Source organism: Rhinolophus sinicus, chromosome 14 (genome assembly GCF_057876585.1).
Source record: "Rhinolophus sinicus isolate RSI-liver-muscle chromosome 14, RSI-T2T, whole genome shotgun sequence".
Lineage (NCBI taxonomy): Eukaryota > Metazoa > Chordata > Mammalia > Chiroptera > Rhinolophidae > Rhinolophus > Rhinolophus sinicus.
The window spans coordinates 159697383-159714557 of record NC_142514.1 but is presented as its reverse complement, the minus strand read 5'-3'; the positions used below and the strand labels follow the sequence as shown (position 1 = coordinate 159714557).

The following is a 17175-nucleotide window of genomic DNA, read 5'->3' as shown; positions in this document are numbered from 1 at the left end:
ATAGGCCACAATTACTATGGGCAAGTCAGAAAATGGTAATGATGGTCATACGTACATACATATAAATATATACATACAGAGGGTGCCGAAAAAATGTGTACACATTTTAAGAAAGGAAAAAACTATTAAAATAGTAATATTCAACATATACCGATAACAAAAGATGACTACAAGTCATATTTGACTTCTGCAATTACAAGAGGTGCTCAAAGTGGTTACCATTAGTGTAATTTTAATAGTTTTTATTTCCTTTCTTATATGTGTCTAAATTTTTTTGGCACCCTCTGTAATACACACACACACACACACACACACACACACACACACCTGAAAATTCCTAAGGGTATGGTACACCCAATCCTGCCAAGCCATGTTTGCGCTCTAGGTAAAGACATAAAATATTTTCAGTTGAATTTTTTTCCTAGTAACTGGCAAATCTGAAAATAACCATTTGAATTCTACTAAGCCATTGCTTAGTAACCCGTTGTTTGATTAAATTTAGCTTGCTTTTCTTCAGACCAGGGCAGATAGAGCTTAAATATCCTTTGAGGGACCATTTTTGAGGGGTTGGCTTAATTTATAATCAAACTCTGAGGGGGCCTCTGGGCTTCAGAAAATTTAAAACTATAGAATTACCTTGTTCTTTCCTGGGGCCAATTAACTGGGCAGATTCTTTGCATTCAGTTTGAAGCTCCTGAACCTTAGCTAAAGTTTCGTTTTCTGTCTCAGCAACTGGAAACCTATCTCCTTGCACAACAGAAACTAAGCATGAACCTCAGGCACACTGAGCTGAACAGACCTTGGCGCCAGTCCCCAAATATTGATGTGCAGAATATCCCAGAAAATGCAGTTTCACTCTTCTCCCTTTCATAAGCCGTGAAAGGAAGTGAAGGAAGTATGCCAGGTTGTTATTCAACTCTAGTATTTAATCAAGCATTACCCGGGCACTTCTGAAATTCCCAGCTTCTAAATTGAGAGTAAAAGCAAACAGAACACAGGATGGAAACTACTTAATGAGAAGGCTCCCAGGAGGACTCAGGATCATATGGCCATTTTCAGACAGGTCCCAGATACTCATTCCCCAAACTCTTAAAAGTCAGCAAGAAACCCCAGCTCAGTGCTGGTGATTATTTCTAACTTAAAGCTCACAGCTTTCTCGAGAATCTTCAATACACAATTATTCACTTTGTGTTAAGTGTAATTTTCTGTAAAACTGATTTCAGCGGACTGCAGACAAGGCCCTGCACCACTGACCCCTCTACATTTTCTCCATTCAGGTTTGAAGCATACAAGTAGGACATCCTACTATGGGAAAGATCTGTTTCTGAGTCAGGGGAACGACTCAGCCAGCACATAGCAACAGGTGCAAGGCATGACTCACTTTGGTTTCCTCACCTGCAAAGGGAGAACCCAGCAAGTGTCAGAATTTCCTGATACACCAGGGGACGTTACCAAAGTCTTCGTCCTTTTTTCACTTAGGACAGAAAATGAATGCCGCTTGTTTTGCCACTGCTCAAGACAGCCAACTAGCGTGCCCCAAAGTCAAAACAACCAACCTATGAAAGCTGGAGGGTTGGACTTACTTTTTTTTTTTTTTTTTTTAAGGCCTGAATGAAGTAGTATCTTCATGCCGACAGCTGAGAAGCAGGTCAGTCAGGTTCTTGGGTGCTCTATTACACAAGCGAGATACAGCCAGCCCCACCTAATTTTGTTTCTCTGGCTCCCTCCTGCTTAGTGGGACGTCATCACACTTAACCCATTTGCTTTCTCTAATGCACAGCAGACGCATTCCAGCCAGGACAGCTGTGATATTTCAGCTCCTGTTTGTAAACACCTCCTAGACCCAAAGGTAAGTGTGTCCTGGGTGCCGAGTTACATGGGATCCCTCCTCCCCCACCTGTGCGTCTGCCTGTCTGTCTGTCTCTCTTTCATTTACTTTTTAAAGAGAATAAAGTGGGCTCAACTTTTGACAGAACAATCTGGCAAGTAGCTATGGAGACCTTTATAAAGCCAGGTAATTGTTTCATTAAGCAGTTACCTTCCAAATGAGCCTTTGCACTGTTAAGTGAGTTAACTTTAAGAATTACTGCCAACACTGCTAGATGACGAAACCAGCTGAAGAGCTAAAATGAAAAACTTAAACAAACCATAACTACAAGAGAGAATTTCCTTTGGTCACATCTTAGTAAAAGTTTCAAAATATTTAAAGTAGAAATTGTGACATGAATACAAATTGAAATTTTAGATTTAAATTATGCATTTGGGCTTAAAGGTCATTGCTAAAGCATTAGACTATGATAGTTTTGAAAAAAAATTCTAATACAATTGAATTATATTCCCAGAGACATTCTTAAAAAGTTAGCAAAATGTCGTGTATGTAATTACTTTACTTAGCATGGTATGTGCACATGTCTCCCACTCACTGGAAATCTAAAAGGCTAAGTCAGTTGCTACAGAAGACAGCCCATGGAACAAAGATGTGAATAAAGTTTCTTAAAATTATTTTCAGTCTGTGGCTATGTAAGGCTGTTTTTATTAAAGGGATATCAGTTTACCATTTACACACTTTCTATTTGATCCATAGAGATGGTTTCTACAGACAGTGAACCTTGACAGAGGGCTGAAAACCACATGTTTGGGAATTTGGGTCCAAAATATTTCTTTTGAAGACACAGTCTTTCTCTCTTTCTAAACTTGACACTTTTTCACCTAATTATTTCAGTATTGAAGTTTATGATTAAGAATGTCCAAGTTAGCAGGGAGTATGACATTCTACGTATTTTTTCCTAGATTTATGTATACCTCAGTCTTTTAATTAGGATGAAGTTCACAAACTTTTGAAAATTTTTTTTGTGTGTGTGAAGGAAAGTCATGTTTTTTTCTTTTCTTTTTGTTTTTCTTTCTTTATAAAACAAATAAAAGTGTAATGATATGCCTAAGGTTCTCAGGTACAGTCCTACTTTATGGCTGGGTAAGCCTTTTCACTCTTTCAAAATCCTCATAAAAGAGGCATTTATAGAGGCATAACTCCTTATATCCTCATTTATTGTGGCTCTTTCCTTTAAGAAAGCAAAATATTGTCCAAGATTGGAGAGGCCACTGATAGTAACACTCAAGGTCTGCTTGGGATATTGGCTACATGTCAGATTGAGTTTCCTGTGACAAAGACAAACAAAACCCATCTGTCTTACTCTGCAGCCTGAGATCTATAACAAGAAGTGATCAAAAGTAACTGAGAAGTAGCACAGTGTATATACGCTTTAGTTATTTCGCTACAGAAACATGTTTTTATAGTTATCCTCTTAGTTAGGCCTGAACCAATGTTTTTATTTAAAATTTCTGATTTTGATTGAGTTCAGAATGACTAGCATTTCTCTTCCCTTGCATGAGCTGATTACCTGACACAAAGCAGAATACCTCCTTATTTTCAAAGCGTGGCATGAAATAGGTATGACTCAATTACAACAGGAAAGCTGGGCAGAATAATGACTTTATGCATTTAAGGAGAAGCAAAATTATGCACTGAGAGTGTGGATTTGCTTCCCATAATAGCCAATTTTTTTTTTCTCACCACCTTTTGCAGCCCTCTGTACAAAAGTAGTAACGTGAAACCACTTGTTAATGCCAACACCGAAGAGGGGAGAAATAGTGTTTGTTTTCTCTGTGTAAAGGAATTATTAAAAAAACAAAAACAAAAACAGTGAAACTCACACTCTCTTCAAGTATATTTTAAAAGTTGATAAATACTAGAAACAATAAAAACACTTCCATATATAGACAGGCTTAGAATCTGTGCTAAGAAAACACTGAGTGGATGGAAATCCTCCTTCCCTTTTCTGTTCCCTTTATACTAATTCTAATCTTAGAAGTTTTTCAAGTGTGTAATGATCTTCGCTCTGTTCCTATGTTACACCCTCAAAATTCCTCTCAGGATTTTCCACCTTGGGGCAAGAAGGGGCAGAGAACAGGAGGGCAAATGATGGTACCCGGTTCTCTGGATTTTCTCTCCCTCTACAGTCTCACTGTTCTTTCCGCCCCTGTTCTCTCTGCCGCTACACCGCACCTGGTTGACAGATGAACTTGGACACAAAGAAGCATGCCAGCCGTCAGCATAATTTAGCTTTACATAACAAGGATGCAACATAGTTTAAGTATGTGAACTCTAGAGAGGGAGAGAGGCTGAGAGGAAAGTACAGAGAGAAGGATTACAGATTTCTCTTATGGTTCTCTGGAGCTTCCGTACCACCCCTACCCGTCTTTGCTGCTTATAACATGCTTTTTGTTCAATTCAGAAATGGGATCGGATGTAACTGAAGTTGCTCAGTCTTTGCTCCAGCAAAAGTCCAGGGCTGGGATTCTGAATAGCTTGTGGTTTTGAGTCCCGGCTGCTTTTATCCCTTTAAGATGAAGGGACCTGAGTAAGAGCTGTAACCTGGTTCTCCTAGAAGACAGGGAACAGAAGCTACGCTGTCCCCTTGCTGCCACGCTGGGATAGCAAGAATAAATGAATAATCACAAAAGCCTTCCCCACACCTGTATTAATTTCAGACTAAACTGCAAATAGAATTCACAACATACCGTCTTACCCCTCTCTTCCCTGTATTTTCCCTGGAGATAAATTATAGGCAGTATCAATGCTTGGCTTATTTGGGGGGTTGATACCTTAGGTTTTCACATTGCAATCAAAAACTGGGTGAAGGGTAGAGAGATCCCCTTGGTGGTTCAATGTTACAGGCAAAGTGAAACAGGAACAACAAAACTCACTTTGTTGACTCCATCTGCAGGTTCCTATTATGGGAAGGGAGCGAATGCACAATACCACATTCCTCATGTAATATTATGAGAAAATTAGCACAGCTAAGGGGCATTTTCCATGCTCCCCCACCCGCCCCACGACCTCTTCATTAGAAGAAAATAACCAGAAAGCTTAGGGATAGGGAAAGCAAATCCAACTGCATAACAGTACGACAGGTGGCCAAGTACAATTCATAAACTAATCAGATCAGTGGCAGCAGATAATGAAAAAGGATATAATATATGCCATGAACCTGACAGTTCACAGGAGAAAGATGTTTCTGAAAAGGCACATGTGAGTATTTTTAAACTAAATGGAACTGTATTTTAAATGTACTAGGTGCGGCATCAGTTTAATGAAATGTTGGTGAACTACAGGTCCTGGGGATAATCATTTGTGTTTTGGTAATGTTAATCTGTTAACTACACAGTAACAGCGTCCACCTAGAAACCACAGAGATAATTGTTAGGATTTTTCTTAAATTAGGATAGTTAGTGTGTTGGAGGGGTATTCAATGGAGAAGACCCTATTTTTTCAGTGTTAAAAAAATGGGATTATAAATTGCTCTGATTAAAATAATAACATTTAGAGAGGCTGTGCTAAGAAAATGTTGATGGTAAAAAGTTCTAAAAAGCAGCTGGGTACCAAATTCCATATTCCTTTGTGACTTTTGTTACACAGATGAGTGATCAGTAGCTTTAATGCCAAGGTTTGAATCCTAACCCTTTCAGTCCTTGTGTGTCTGAGAGACAGGCCTCATTTATTCATCTGTAAAATAGCATTAATCTCTCCTCATTGTTAGTTTGTTTTTGGTAAAGAATTAAAAGAGAAAACATGCAAAGTATCTGATATAATATATACATACTAGTAATATATTTCCCAGTTATGTTAACAATTTTTAGTATCTAAGTCAATTTTTTGGGTTATGACAGAAAAGTGAATATAATATAAAGAAACAAAATTATTAGAAACACTTATACAATCCCTACCAGGTCAAGAAACAGTATCCTGAACACACAAAAGCCCCTTCCATGCCCACCCAATCAACACCATCTCCTTCCTTGCCACAAGTAACCACTTTCCTGACTGCTAACATTCTAGTTTTCTGCCTGTTTTTGAACTTTATATACATGGAATCACACAGTACCACGGGCATGTTAAGCTCTGCATTATGTTTGTAATAGTCACCCATATTGTTGTACCGAGCTCTAGTTTGTTAATTTTTATGTATGACTATAATGCAGTTTATTTTCCCATCTGTTACTGGTAGATTTTAGGTTGGAGATACTTATAAGTAATATCCCTGTGAAAGTTCTCGTATGTCTGCCTGCCTTGCTTTTTAAGTAGGTATTTCTTAAGTGATAAGCCTAGAACATGGGAGATATTGTATCGCTAAAACCTTAGGAATCCACAGGTATCAACTGCTGGCTAAAAGCTTTTGAAGAAAAAAATTGTATCAGGGTGTATTATAGATATATTTAAGTTGTGCCACTGTATAAGAAATCATTCAGCAAAGAGGAGGGTACTTAAAACTGAAAGATAATCAGAGGGAGTACTTAGAAGCTCCTCAGGCTCTAATGAAAAATCATCAGGGTTGAAAGTTATTTGTAAAAAATTCTGGGAGAACTTTTAAGAAACAGCTGGTAATATTGGACCTAAGTAATAACTGTAGCACACTCTCCCTTTTCTTATCTCAGTCATCTTGGAGGCTTTTAGTGAAAAGTAAACTCTAAGGTTCAATTCAAAGAATATAAAACGCGTTTTCAGACTTCATTGTTTGAGCAGGGATAGTCTAATACATTTTTTTAAAGAATAACATTTTCGATTAAAAACACTTTCAATGTTAGCACCTAATGAGTTTGGAGTCAGTAGACTTGCCTTTCAGTGTTGCCTCTTCCATTTACTAGCGTCTATCACTAGCCACTCTGAACCTCAGTTTCTTCATCTACAAAACAGGGATAGTACCAGCTATTCTTTTTGTCTCAAGGGATCATTGTGATGATCAAGTGAGATGATAGTGGAAAGTCTGTAAACTGTAAGACACTTACAGAGATATTATTAGGTTTTAATAAGAAGAAATGGGAATTAATATCTCTTGACTCCTTACTGTAGGCCAGATATTGTTCAGAGTACTTTTAACTGAATAATTTCAGTCTTCAGCACTACAATGCGGTCAGTATGATTATTACAGTGACTGTTATGATGATTATCTTTCACAGGTTATTTGTGACAGAAGCCAGAATTTTAATATAAATCTAATTTCAAAAATCTTTCCCCCATGTCCTCCATTCTAAGAACTTGTGGCACTTACACACTTAACAGGCAAAATGATGTGCCTGGTTTGGAGATCAGCATGATGGTTTCAAACCCTAACTTTGCAACTATCGAGCTAGGTAATTTTTTCACACACACTCCCAACAAGATTCTTCTTTTATACAATAAGAAAATGTAATTTTCTGGGTGGTAGACACACGATGTGATATAGAGATGATGTATTACAGACTTGTACATGTGAAACCTACGTAATTTTACTAACAATTGTCACCCCAATAAACTTTAATTAAAAAAAGAAAGAAAATATGATTTAAAAGTATCATAAAATCTACATCTTTCCAATTATCCCTAATTTGAAATTAATAGAAAGAATGGCATCATGAAGTGAAAAGTATTGTGGACAAGGGATGTTAATTTCAAATACAAATAACTCAAATGAGGTATTAATGAAATATTTTCAAGTGGGGCCCTGACTGACTCACTTTAAAGTGGTATGATTAGTTTATATTAAGTAACATCATTTTCATAATAAATATGCCAAACTACATTTTCATAATGAACATGTTTTCTTAAATAGGATGAAGAAATCAGCCTGCTCTACAGGCACTATATCTATAATATTTTTTAAAAATTTACTTAGCCGTCCATATAGTGTGTGTGTGTGTGTGTGTGTGTGTGTGTGTGTGTGTGTGTGTGTATTTCTTTATTTTCACTTTCCCAAGCTAAGTGATCTTTTAAATAGTGGAATAGTGGTGTCTGGCTTGACAAAGTTTTGCATAGCATTTCCCCAGAAGAAGGAAGAAAAAAGATATTATATACAAAATAGAACTCAGTTATTCCAGGTTTAGTACATAAATCACAGAAAACAAACTTTTGGAATTAAGAGTATGCTATTATCACCTCAGCATTATGTGTCTAGATTTTCATCACTTTAAAAATGTAGACCTATTTTTAAAAACCTCAATACTTCATTTAATAATTGAAATGGTTATTATTTTCTTTCAGATTTCCCTTAATAACACCAATACCAAAGAAGGCTATGATGTTGACCTCAGCCCAAATTCTGTTTATTTCAACACTGTTTAATTTACTACTGCTTGGAAGCCATGGGGAAGAAGGTCTGGAAGTAAAAACAACACAAAACATTATAGAAGACTTAAAAACAATGGCAAACGGACATGTTTCCTTGGAAAATGCAACAAATTTAAAATCAAATCAAGAAGACAGAGAAACCTCCAATCCTAGAGCAAGTAATTCCCCTCTTCAGGATTCATCAAATAAAACCAACGGAACAACAGATTTCATCAGTAATTTGCCAACAGACTTTCCCAGGAGTCCGAGACCCACGTCCACATTTCCCACAAGTCCTCCCTTGATCAATAGCTCTGTGTCTAACTTGCCTCAGAACTCGTCTGTAGCAGATGGAAATCCTGTGTCCGTCTCAGCACCTCCCAACACTACATCTGCTGTAGCTACAGAAAATTTCACTTGGTCTTCAGCCAATGATACCATGAAAACTACTGACAACAGTTCCCTTACAGGTAGCACCCCCCCTTCAGCACCAACCACCATCCCTGTGAACCCCATGACAACGGAACCTGATGGATGGCTGACCACAACGGGTGATACCTTGGGGGGGTTTACCCCCTACCAGGAAACGACACCACAGCCCACCTTAAAATTCACCAATAATTCAAAAATCTTTCCAAATACATCAGACCCCCAAGAAGGTAAATATAAACAGATTTAACTTTCATTTTGTGTGAAATAACCTCCAAGTAAGTCATACAGATTATAGCTAAGGAATGTGCCATACCGGAAAAAAGGAGGGACTGCCATAGCACAGATGGTTCTCGCTTTTAGGGGAAAGAGTGATATTCATTGGAAATAGTGAAGGGATTTTGGAACTTAAGTCAGCATAACTAGTCACTACTGTATGGGAACAGGATGAGACCGTGAGACAAAATGAGAAGTAGGTTAGGCTGAAAAGAAATACTCACGTAGTGACATGGTTTTGAGATACTGTGTAACAATTTTCATTGAATCTTAGAGACTATCAGAAATTTCATATACTTTTAGGAATACTGTACAACTGAACTTTAAAAATATATGCATGTGGGTTTTGAAAATTGAATGAAATAAATGAATTTATAAATTATCTGATACCACATAGCAATCACAGGAAAACAGAACAATTATATTTTGAAAAAAGTTAATAAACTCAACAAAAGGGAATCCTCCTCAATTTTTAGTTTAGTACCTAATGAACACCATAAAAATGAAATTTAATTGTATCACAAGAAAATTGTATTATGGGGACATTTTTGTTTCATTTTTTTGGATTACATCAAGCTTTGAAACATAAAGTAAATAAGATCTGTAGTATTTAATGAAAATTCATTATGTTTTATTTTTTCAGGTCTAACCACGTTTCTGTTTCCCTGAAATTAAACAAAACAAAACAAAACACTTGTTTTTCACCTATGAACTCATCAATTTTCAATACTACAGATTAAATTAATGATGTAAATACCAAATAATATATACAAATTCCTATCTGAAAGTGGTTGCTAGTGACCAGGAAAAACTTTAAATTCTGAAATCTAGGCTTTAGGACAGCACTGCAACCAATATATTTTATGTACACATATTTTCATTTTAGCTGTAATCTTATCACATCCTTTCAGTCATACATATTCTGAAGCACCATTAGAAATATTTAAAAAACATTATCTCTCTTTTGTCTCTCGAAACTCAACATACATATTGAGAACACTGAGTATTTACTCCTACCATTGCTCTTTAATAACAAAAATGTTATCTTTGCTTCATTTTTATTGTAGTAATAATTTTGCTATTAACTTTCCAATGCAAAGTTCAATTCTTTTAATAAATGGGGTTTCATACAGAATCAGAGACTCTGTAAGACCACTTGGTGACCTAATTACTACTAAGCTTCTGAAGAAATTAAAAAAATATATATTAAAAATAAAATACACTAAATATGAGTTCAGGATGCAGTAAGTAGTTTATTGATGACAGTCTTCAAATAAGGCACTCAGTAAAGGGATGACCGAATTAAATTTTGGGTTTTCTTAAACTCAGACCCATGCATCTGTTCCTGATGTGCAAGGCATTATAAACATTTTGCTCTGGTCATTTGTTGTACTAGAAAATATCCTATCAGGATATACTGCTTTTTCCTTATAGTGCCTTTTCACTTGGAGTTTTGTGGATTAATTTTCTATTACCCACTTACTCCCTTAGCTTTTTACTATTGAATTATTATAGAAATACACTCAAAGTTCATTTCATCATTAAAGTTCAGAAAAGCTTCAGAGTTGACTAAACATTATATAGCATTCAACATAGAAATTACATCTTAACAGAGCATAGGTATGGCATTTCAATATTATTTGTGTTGATAAGTCATGACGCAGTTACAAAACTAAGACTTAGAAGTTTTTCAAGGTAATTCAAAATTTAAAGTATTGTTTATCAAGAAGTATATTTTGCCAATATATCTCAAATACTCAGTATTTTATAAAACACACACAGACACAATCACTGTTATCTAATTTTTTAAAAAAATATTGTTAAGCACTCTTTGATACACAGGAAGTCTACATGTATATGTTTCTGTTCGTTGAATCATTTTTGTTTCTTACCTGTAAATTATTTTTTCTTTGTTTTCTAGAGAATAGAAATACTGGAGTAGTATTTGGGGCCATTTTAGGTGCTATTCTGGGTGCTTCATTGCTTAGTCTCGTTGGCTACTTGTTGTGTGGAAAGAGGAAAACCAATTCATTTTCCCATCGGCGACTTTATGACGACAGAAATGAACCAGGTAAAAACAACCTTCAGAACTTCACCTGCATACAGTAGTTTTAATCAAGTGAGGATGCTAATGCTTACTACATCATCTAGAAGGGATTCAGAGATACATGTGACAGAAACAGACCAAAGATTTATTCCGATCTACTCTGTTTCTCAAATAAGATAACCCAACTAATGATGGGCCTGCGAGTAAAATTTTGACAGTATTTGAAATGACTGCTCATTATGTGACAATTGGTTTTAAATAATAATCCTAGAACCTAGAATATATCTGTAGCATTGGAAGATAATGGTATGACATTAAGGAAAAAATTGGCGAGTTTTGTTACCAAGTAACCGCCAAGTCATTCCTTGCCGTTGTTGGATCTCTCGGCAGCAGTAATTTGAATAGAGATATATTCTAATTTGGAGCTCTTCCAAAGTTTCCCAGATATGGTAGCCCTATATTAATTATTTTAATGATTCTCGAAAACCGAATTTCTATAGAGTTGCATATTTGGGTACATAAAGTTGAAAAATACCTCAATTCAGGATTTTTTCCCTTATGGGGTGGAAAAGAACAACCATATCTATGAGTAAGAAATGTGACTGCTAAGAATAAAGAACTAAGGTTGATCTTAACACAATGTTTAGAACAGAAATGAAGTCACTTCAAATGCTTGACTCATCCTTTTTTATACTTCAGGAACAAAACAAACAAAAACACAACTGTTTCCTGGTTTAAACAAGGGGTTCTTGCTATCATAAAAATAGTTTCATGCCCCTAGTTAGTCCTATTGATAAAATCCTGTTGATTTTTGATAAATTCAGATTATGACTGACATATGCTCCTTTTCAGAACCAAATCCACTATTTGTAAATTTAACTGAATTCCGTCTATAGGTTTCTAGCAATCCATATAAACTAAAAAGTGGCATTTTTCTAAATAAAAGGATAGGATTTTGAACAACACAGGTTTCCAAACATTTTCATTAAACCTCAGAATTTTTTCTTTATCTGTAATTACATACAGAAGCCCAGTTTATTAAATTGATATTATTTAAGATGTTGTGATTGAGGCATAAAAAAATAACTCATTCACAGCATCTATTTTACTCCTGCAAGACAGATTTGTGACACTTCTCCCAAATCCTTAAGGTTCCTGGGAGACCAGTTTGTAAACAGATGGCTTAAGGCAGGGGTGTCCAAACTTTTTTCAACATTTTTTACCAAGGGCCATATGCGGTAAAATACACAAACAGCCGGGCCACTCACTCAAGGTGAAGTACGTATTGCCTCACCCGGTTTATTTAAATAAACTAAATATATTTTTGGAATTTGCTGCGGGCCGATTAACAATGGATTGCGGGCCGCAGTTGGCCCGCTGGCCGCAGTTTGGACACCCCTGGCTTAAGGAATAGGTAGGATACGAAGATACTTCACTGAATAATTATTTTACTCATGTAATTAATAATTAGTTAGTGCGTTAGTATTTAAAAGTACCTCATGCATGCCACAATTTCTTTGAAAATAAATTCAAGATCGTTAAGAAAATAGTAATTGGTTGTTTGTTCAAAAAGAAAAAAATCCTATATCATTAATCACAAAATCTCAAGGCCATAACTTAGATCTATTAGAAGGAAACAAGCTTTTACAAGTAGTGTTCTTTCATCTCCAATGGTTCAACCATAAATATATGAAGATACTTGTTAGAACAATGACACTGATTTTAAAATTAATACTCTTCACTTTTTAGAAATTATTTTTTACCTCAGAAGTGAAAATTCTGAGGATATTGACAAGACTCTGAAATCATGAGAATCAAAAGTCAAAGAGACATTTTTCTATACCTTTTTATACAAAGTAGTGGTACACTTTTGGTGTGATCTCTCCCTTAGTTCTTTTTATTTTTGGTCCACCAGCAGGGACATTTTGGAAGTTAAACTGTTCTCTTAGTCTTAGAAATAAATTGGCTTGAAAAATATCCACTTATTTAAAATACCTGAAAAGCCCACATAAGAGATAGACATATTTACCTGTCTAGAACAATTGCTAGGGTATGGCAGATGTCTGGGCATGTATCTTTCAGTCTGGCACTATAACACACGTGTTTTATTGTTGTTGTTTTTTTTGGTTACTTTTTTAGTTCTGCGATTAGACAATGTACCGGAACCTTACGATGTGAGTTTTGGGAATTCTAGTTATTACAGCTCAAATGTGAATGATTCATCCATGGCGGCAGGCCGAGAAAATGCACGTGATGGCATTCCTATGGATAACATACCTCCACTTCGTACCTCAATATAAAACTAAGGGGAAAAAGTTTCAGATGGCAAGTGTTCACCTACACCCCGGCCTTTTCACAATCCCATCTTCCAAAAGCTGAAGCAAGATCACTGTCATGTGGCTTGTGCCAAGAAGAACTGTAAAAGCATGAGACCAGTCTCAGAAACAGAAAGAGAGGCTAAATCACCCCAAAGGTTTCCTTTCTTACCATTGTTGGCTGTACTGAACATGTATTGAATCTCCTTAATTTGTATTTTGGTCTATTTTTTTCTGAGTAAGACATGTTTGTAGAATCAAGAAGACTAAAAGACTTCGCCTCCATGGTCCTGCTGGGTAATTAAATTTAAAAAATCCTTCAGTGAAAATGGAGAACGGAAACTACATTTTCACTTCTGTTTTTTTGGACAAAAAGCAATGAATTGACTCTTCACTGCTCTCCCTGTAGTCCTAATACCATACATTACAGTTGCCATTCTGTTGAAGGGACATTGGAAATGACTAGAAGATGAGTATGGCACAGAATTTCTATTTCCGGAAAATTAAGATAATGGCAGTGAGAAAATTGTATTCTACTACATTTTACTTTCCTGGATCAGTACATGCATAGCCAGTCCTTTGGTTGTCAATTTGACAATATTTTTATATTCTACAGGGCTATATTAGGAAGGTTGACCCTAACCAGAAAAGTAACTGCTTTTCCTTAAAGGATGGGGCAATTCCAACCTGTCTGACTTATTTTAGGCCTTAATGAATTGGGTACTTCAAAAATTCAATGAGAAACACAGTGAGAAACATCAGCCAAAGCATATCCCTGTACATAATTTTTACAGTTTTAAGATGTTAGATAAGAACAGAATTTATGTATTAGATATTATCGCTCAATCATAAATGGAAGAGATTCTACATCTCTAAATATATGAAGTACATGGTTAGAAAATAGATGAATGAAAATGTTAAGCAAACAAAACATTTTCTGAGCATCACTTTCATGACCGAAATACAGGAAGCTTAATTTGCATTCCAGTATGTTTCAGGCTGTTTTTAATTATGACCTGCTTTTGGCAGGAAAAACATTCACCTTAGTACAGGAAGATCTGAGGCTTTAGGGATCAGAGGATTAGAAGATCAAGAGGTAAATTTCTAAAGAAGCAGTGAATGTGTGAAGAGAGCAAACAAAGCAAGAGACTTTACTGTTGAATTGATAGATGGTGTTTGTGTGTGTCTGTGTGTGTGTACGTGCATGTGTGTATGAAGAAACATAGCGATAGCCTCAGAAAAAGAGGAAGTAAGTAATAGAAGAACATACTTACCCCATATTGCCATAAAAATAGCAAAGAAGACTGTCCCACCATTATCAAACAAATATGTCACCTTAAAGGAAAACAGAGAAAATATTAATCACACTGTTGGTTATAATAATCCAGTGATTGCTGTTTGCATTTAGGTACTATGATTTTTTTCCCCCCAATGGAATCACATTACTTTATAGTTTGTAACTGTAAGGGATGAGATCATTTCATGGATCCTGCAACTGTTTTATCTGATTTTCCCATGGGGAATGTTAAGGGATCAGCATTTCCCCCTTTTCTTCTCTCTTCCCTTTTATTCTGTTTGGATCCACCTTCATTTCTGCTTAGAAGTGGTTCTAGCCCCCGAGGAAGTATTTGTGTGCCGTGGAGTCAAGCAACAGTGTGAGTTGTAAGAGGTGAGCTTTTCAGTTGCGGCAGACCTAATTGGACTTCTTGCCAGCACAACTTCTAGGTTTGGGGAAGCTGAAAACTAGAATTCCACTAGTGAGCCAGTACTTTCAATGGAAAGGTATCCCAGTGCTATCCCTACTCTCTGATGTCTTTCAGAGTGGGCCATGGGTCCAGTAGTGGCTATAAGAGGTAATGAATTCCATCTTAAGTTGTTTTTAAGAAGTTTCATAAATCACTGCACATGTAAAATATAGTCCAAGTGTTTTTCAATCAGACATTATCTGATATTTTATAAAGAACAATGTACAGTTACAAGATGTTATTGAATACAATTTTCAGGGTTGAAAGGATTGTTGATTTTAATAAAGTGTAAATCCAATTTACCTTTGCTTCTTTTCATTTGCATACTGTCTTCATTATATTTTTAAGTTAGTGAGGGAGACTGAATGGATACAATCAAGGCAGTTTACATTTGGCAGTCACATAAATACCACAGAAACTATGAAGAAACTAGGGGTACTATTCTTATAGGAAAGAGAGACCAATTATAAGCTAGGACATTATTAGAAGAGAATTGGGAATAGACTGGTGTCTTCTTTTCTCAGGTTACAGTTCAGAGGCTGCTCGACGGGGGCATTGAAATGATACTAGTGTGTATTTTAATTGTAACACCTGGAACACACTGCAAACAATGTGTAAAACAGATATAGGTAGGGTATATTTTCCTGCACCGTAACATCATTGAAAATATCATTGTACAAAAGATGTGTTCATTTTGATGGTTTGTGGATAGATGCAATACGTCTTCAACGACTCTAAACTTCTGTGATTGTTAAGGTCTGAGATTTCTCCAAGTGCTATAAAAACTGGTTTTCATAACAATCATCAGTATATATTATGTACAGGAGAGCAAAGGACCATAAAGAAATTCTCCTACAGAGCTCATAAAATTACACCCAGCAGGGGAATCCAGCTCTTTTGTTACCAGAGGAAGGCATCCCACAGAGACGCCTGCTGCTGCCAGGCAGTTGAACAGCTGTCTGCTTCCTTTACAAACAGACCTAGGGCAGGAAACAGCCTCTGAGAGTGTTAGAACAGAGGCTTTGCAGAGGGGGAATTAATAGTGGCTCTCCCCTGCTCCAGAAACAGCCACGCTTTTAGCAAAGTAGCAAATAAAAAGCCATGCTTAGCCACAATTGTGTTGCATGGACATAGTTTGTCACAGTTGATGCAATATTTTTCTTGAACAAGATTTTCACTTATGTTCGGCTAGATTTGTTTACAAATACTTCAAGCACTTTTTAACTCAATAAATTCAAACATTAACTTTTTAGAAATACATCTATGAGACTCAGGGTGGTAAACATAGAATGTTTATATAATGTGACATCACATACTATATGTAATGGGAGACAAAGCTAGAATGGGAGTTAGGAAAGACTTCAGAACTTGCCCTAAGGAGGCCTGTACAAGTATAAAGTCTGTTAGAGCCACTAAGCTCTTACATGTGGGATGTATTATGGTAAGAGAGACAATGAAGACAAGATCAATTAGAAGCCTGTGGCTATAGCTTGAGATGCTAAGGGCTTCATTCAGGATGCTGACATAAGAGCTGCTGAATGAAGATGGGGGAGAGGATGACGAAAGAGTCAAGCATAGTGTGGATGGTTCAAGGTCAGATCATGGGTGATTGGCAGGAAAATAAAGTGAGGAGAGGCCTTTTGCCTCATAGGAAAGGAATACTTTCTCTATAAAAGAAAACTCCAGATGAAATCGCAAGAAAATTCCCAAAGCAACAAACAGACTTTTCTAAAAGCAAAAGTAAGCTTGTCTATTCTACAAACATATATTTGCAATGAATTATTTTATTAGAACCATAGCTTTCCTTAATGCATAGGGAGCCTAGGGATAGACATTTCATTCAACACGGTTGATATGAGCAGGGATAATATGTGAAGATAGAAGCAAACTGAGCCTCAAACAAAGCTGGGTTTAAGTACAAATTCTCTATTATCTTTGATATCTGATTTTTCTTGGAGAGCTGAGTGTGGCTAGAAATCAAGAAATGTGGGTATTATCTAAGAAGATAAATTTCTTATTAGGTTGGAAGCTTAAAGTCAATGTCTCCCCTACTGTAATTGCTAGATCTCTCTCTAAAATTGTTTGATGGGTTTAGAAAAACATAAAGCTCTGGAAACTGCCACTTACACACCCATTAAAGTCCCTGTAGGCCAAGGAGAGCAAGGAGCCTCTTGAGCAGATTCAATCCTGCAAACCAGACTGTTACAGGGGGAGAGGGTAGGC

At 36.3% G+C, this 17175-nt stretch overlaps 2 protein-coding genes across 6 annotated transcripts in view; one reads left to right on the top strand and one right to left on the bottom strand.

The window, feature by feature from the left end:
- ANO3 (anoctamin 3) overlaps window positions 1–17175 on the bottom strand; it is a 337137-nt gene that overhangs the window by 46386 nt on the left and 273576 nt on the right. For all 5 annotated transcript variants that reach the window (XM_074336148.2, XM_074336149.2, XM_019749178.3 and 2 more), the window contains one exon: window positions 14482–14542. In XM_074336148.2, the coding sequence (XP_074192249.1) occupies window positions 14482–14542 (61 nt within the window). The remainder of the gene's footprint in view (window positions 1–14481; window positions 14543–17175) is intronic.
- On the top strand, window positions 1711–15254 carry MUC15 (mucin 15, cell surface associated). The gene is made up of 4 exons (XM_019749181.3): window positions 1711–1849; window positions 8075–8799; window positions 10767–10916; window positions 13032–15254. The coding sequence occupies exons 2-4, from the start codon at window positions 8109–8111 to the stop codon at window positions 13190–13192; spliced, it is 1002 nt and encodes a 333-aa protein (XP_019604740.3). The 5' UTR covers window positions 1711–1849; window positions 8075–8108; the 3' UTR covers window positions 13193–15254.

What these genes read in the sequence shown, in the direction of transcription:
- MUC15 (XM_019749181.3), top strand. Translation starts at nt 8,109, where the DNA reads ATGATGTTGACCTCAGCCCAAATTCTGTTTATTTCAACACTGTTTAAT. An exon ending in TACATCAGACCCCCAAGAAG is followed by an intron (nt 8,800 to 10,766) that starts GTAAATATAAAC and finishes TTTGTTTTCTAG; the next exon opens with AGAATAGAAATACTGGAGTA. An exon ending in TGACGACAGAAATGAACCAG is followed by an intron (nt 10,917 to 13,031) that starts GTAAAAACAACC and finishes TTACTTTTTTAG; the next exon opens with TTCTGCGATTAGACAATGTA.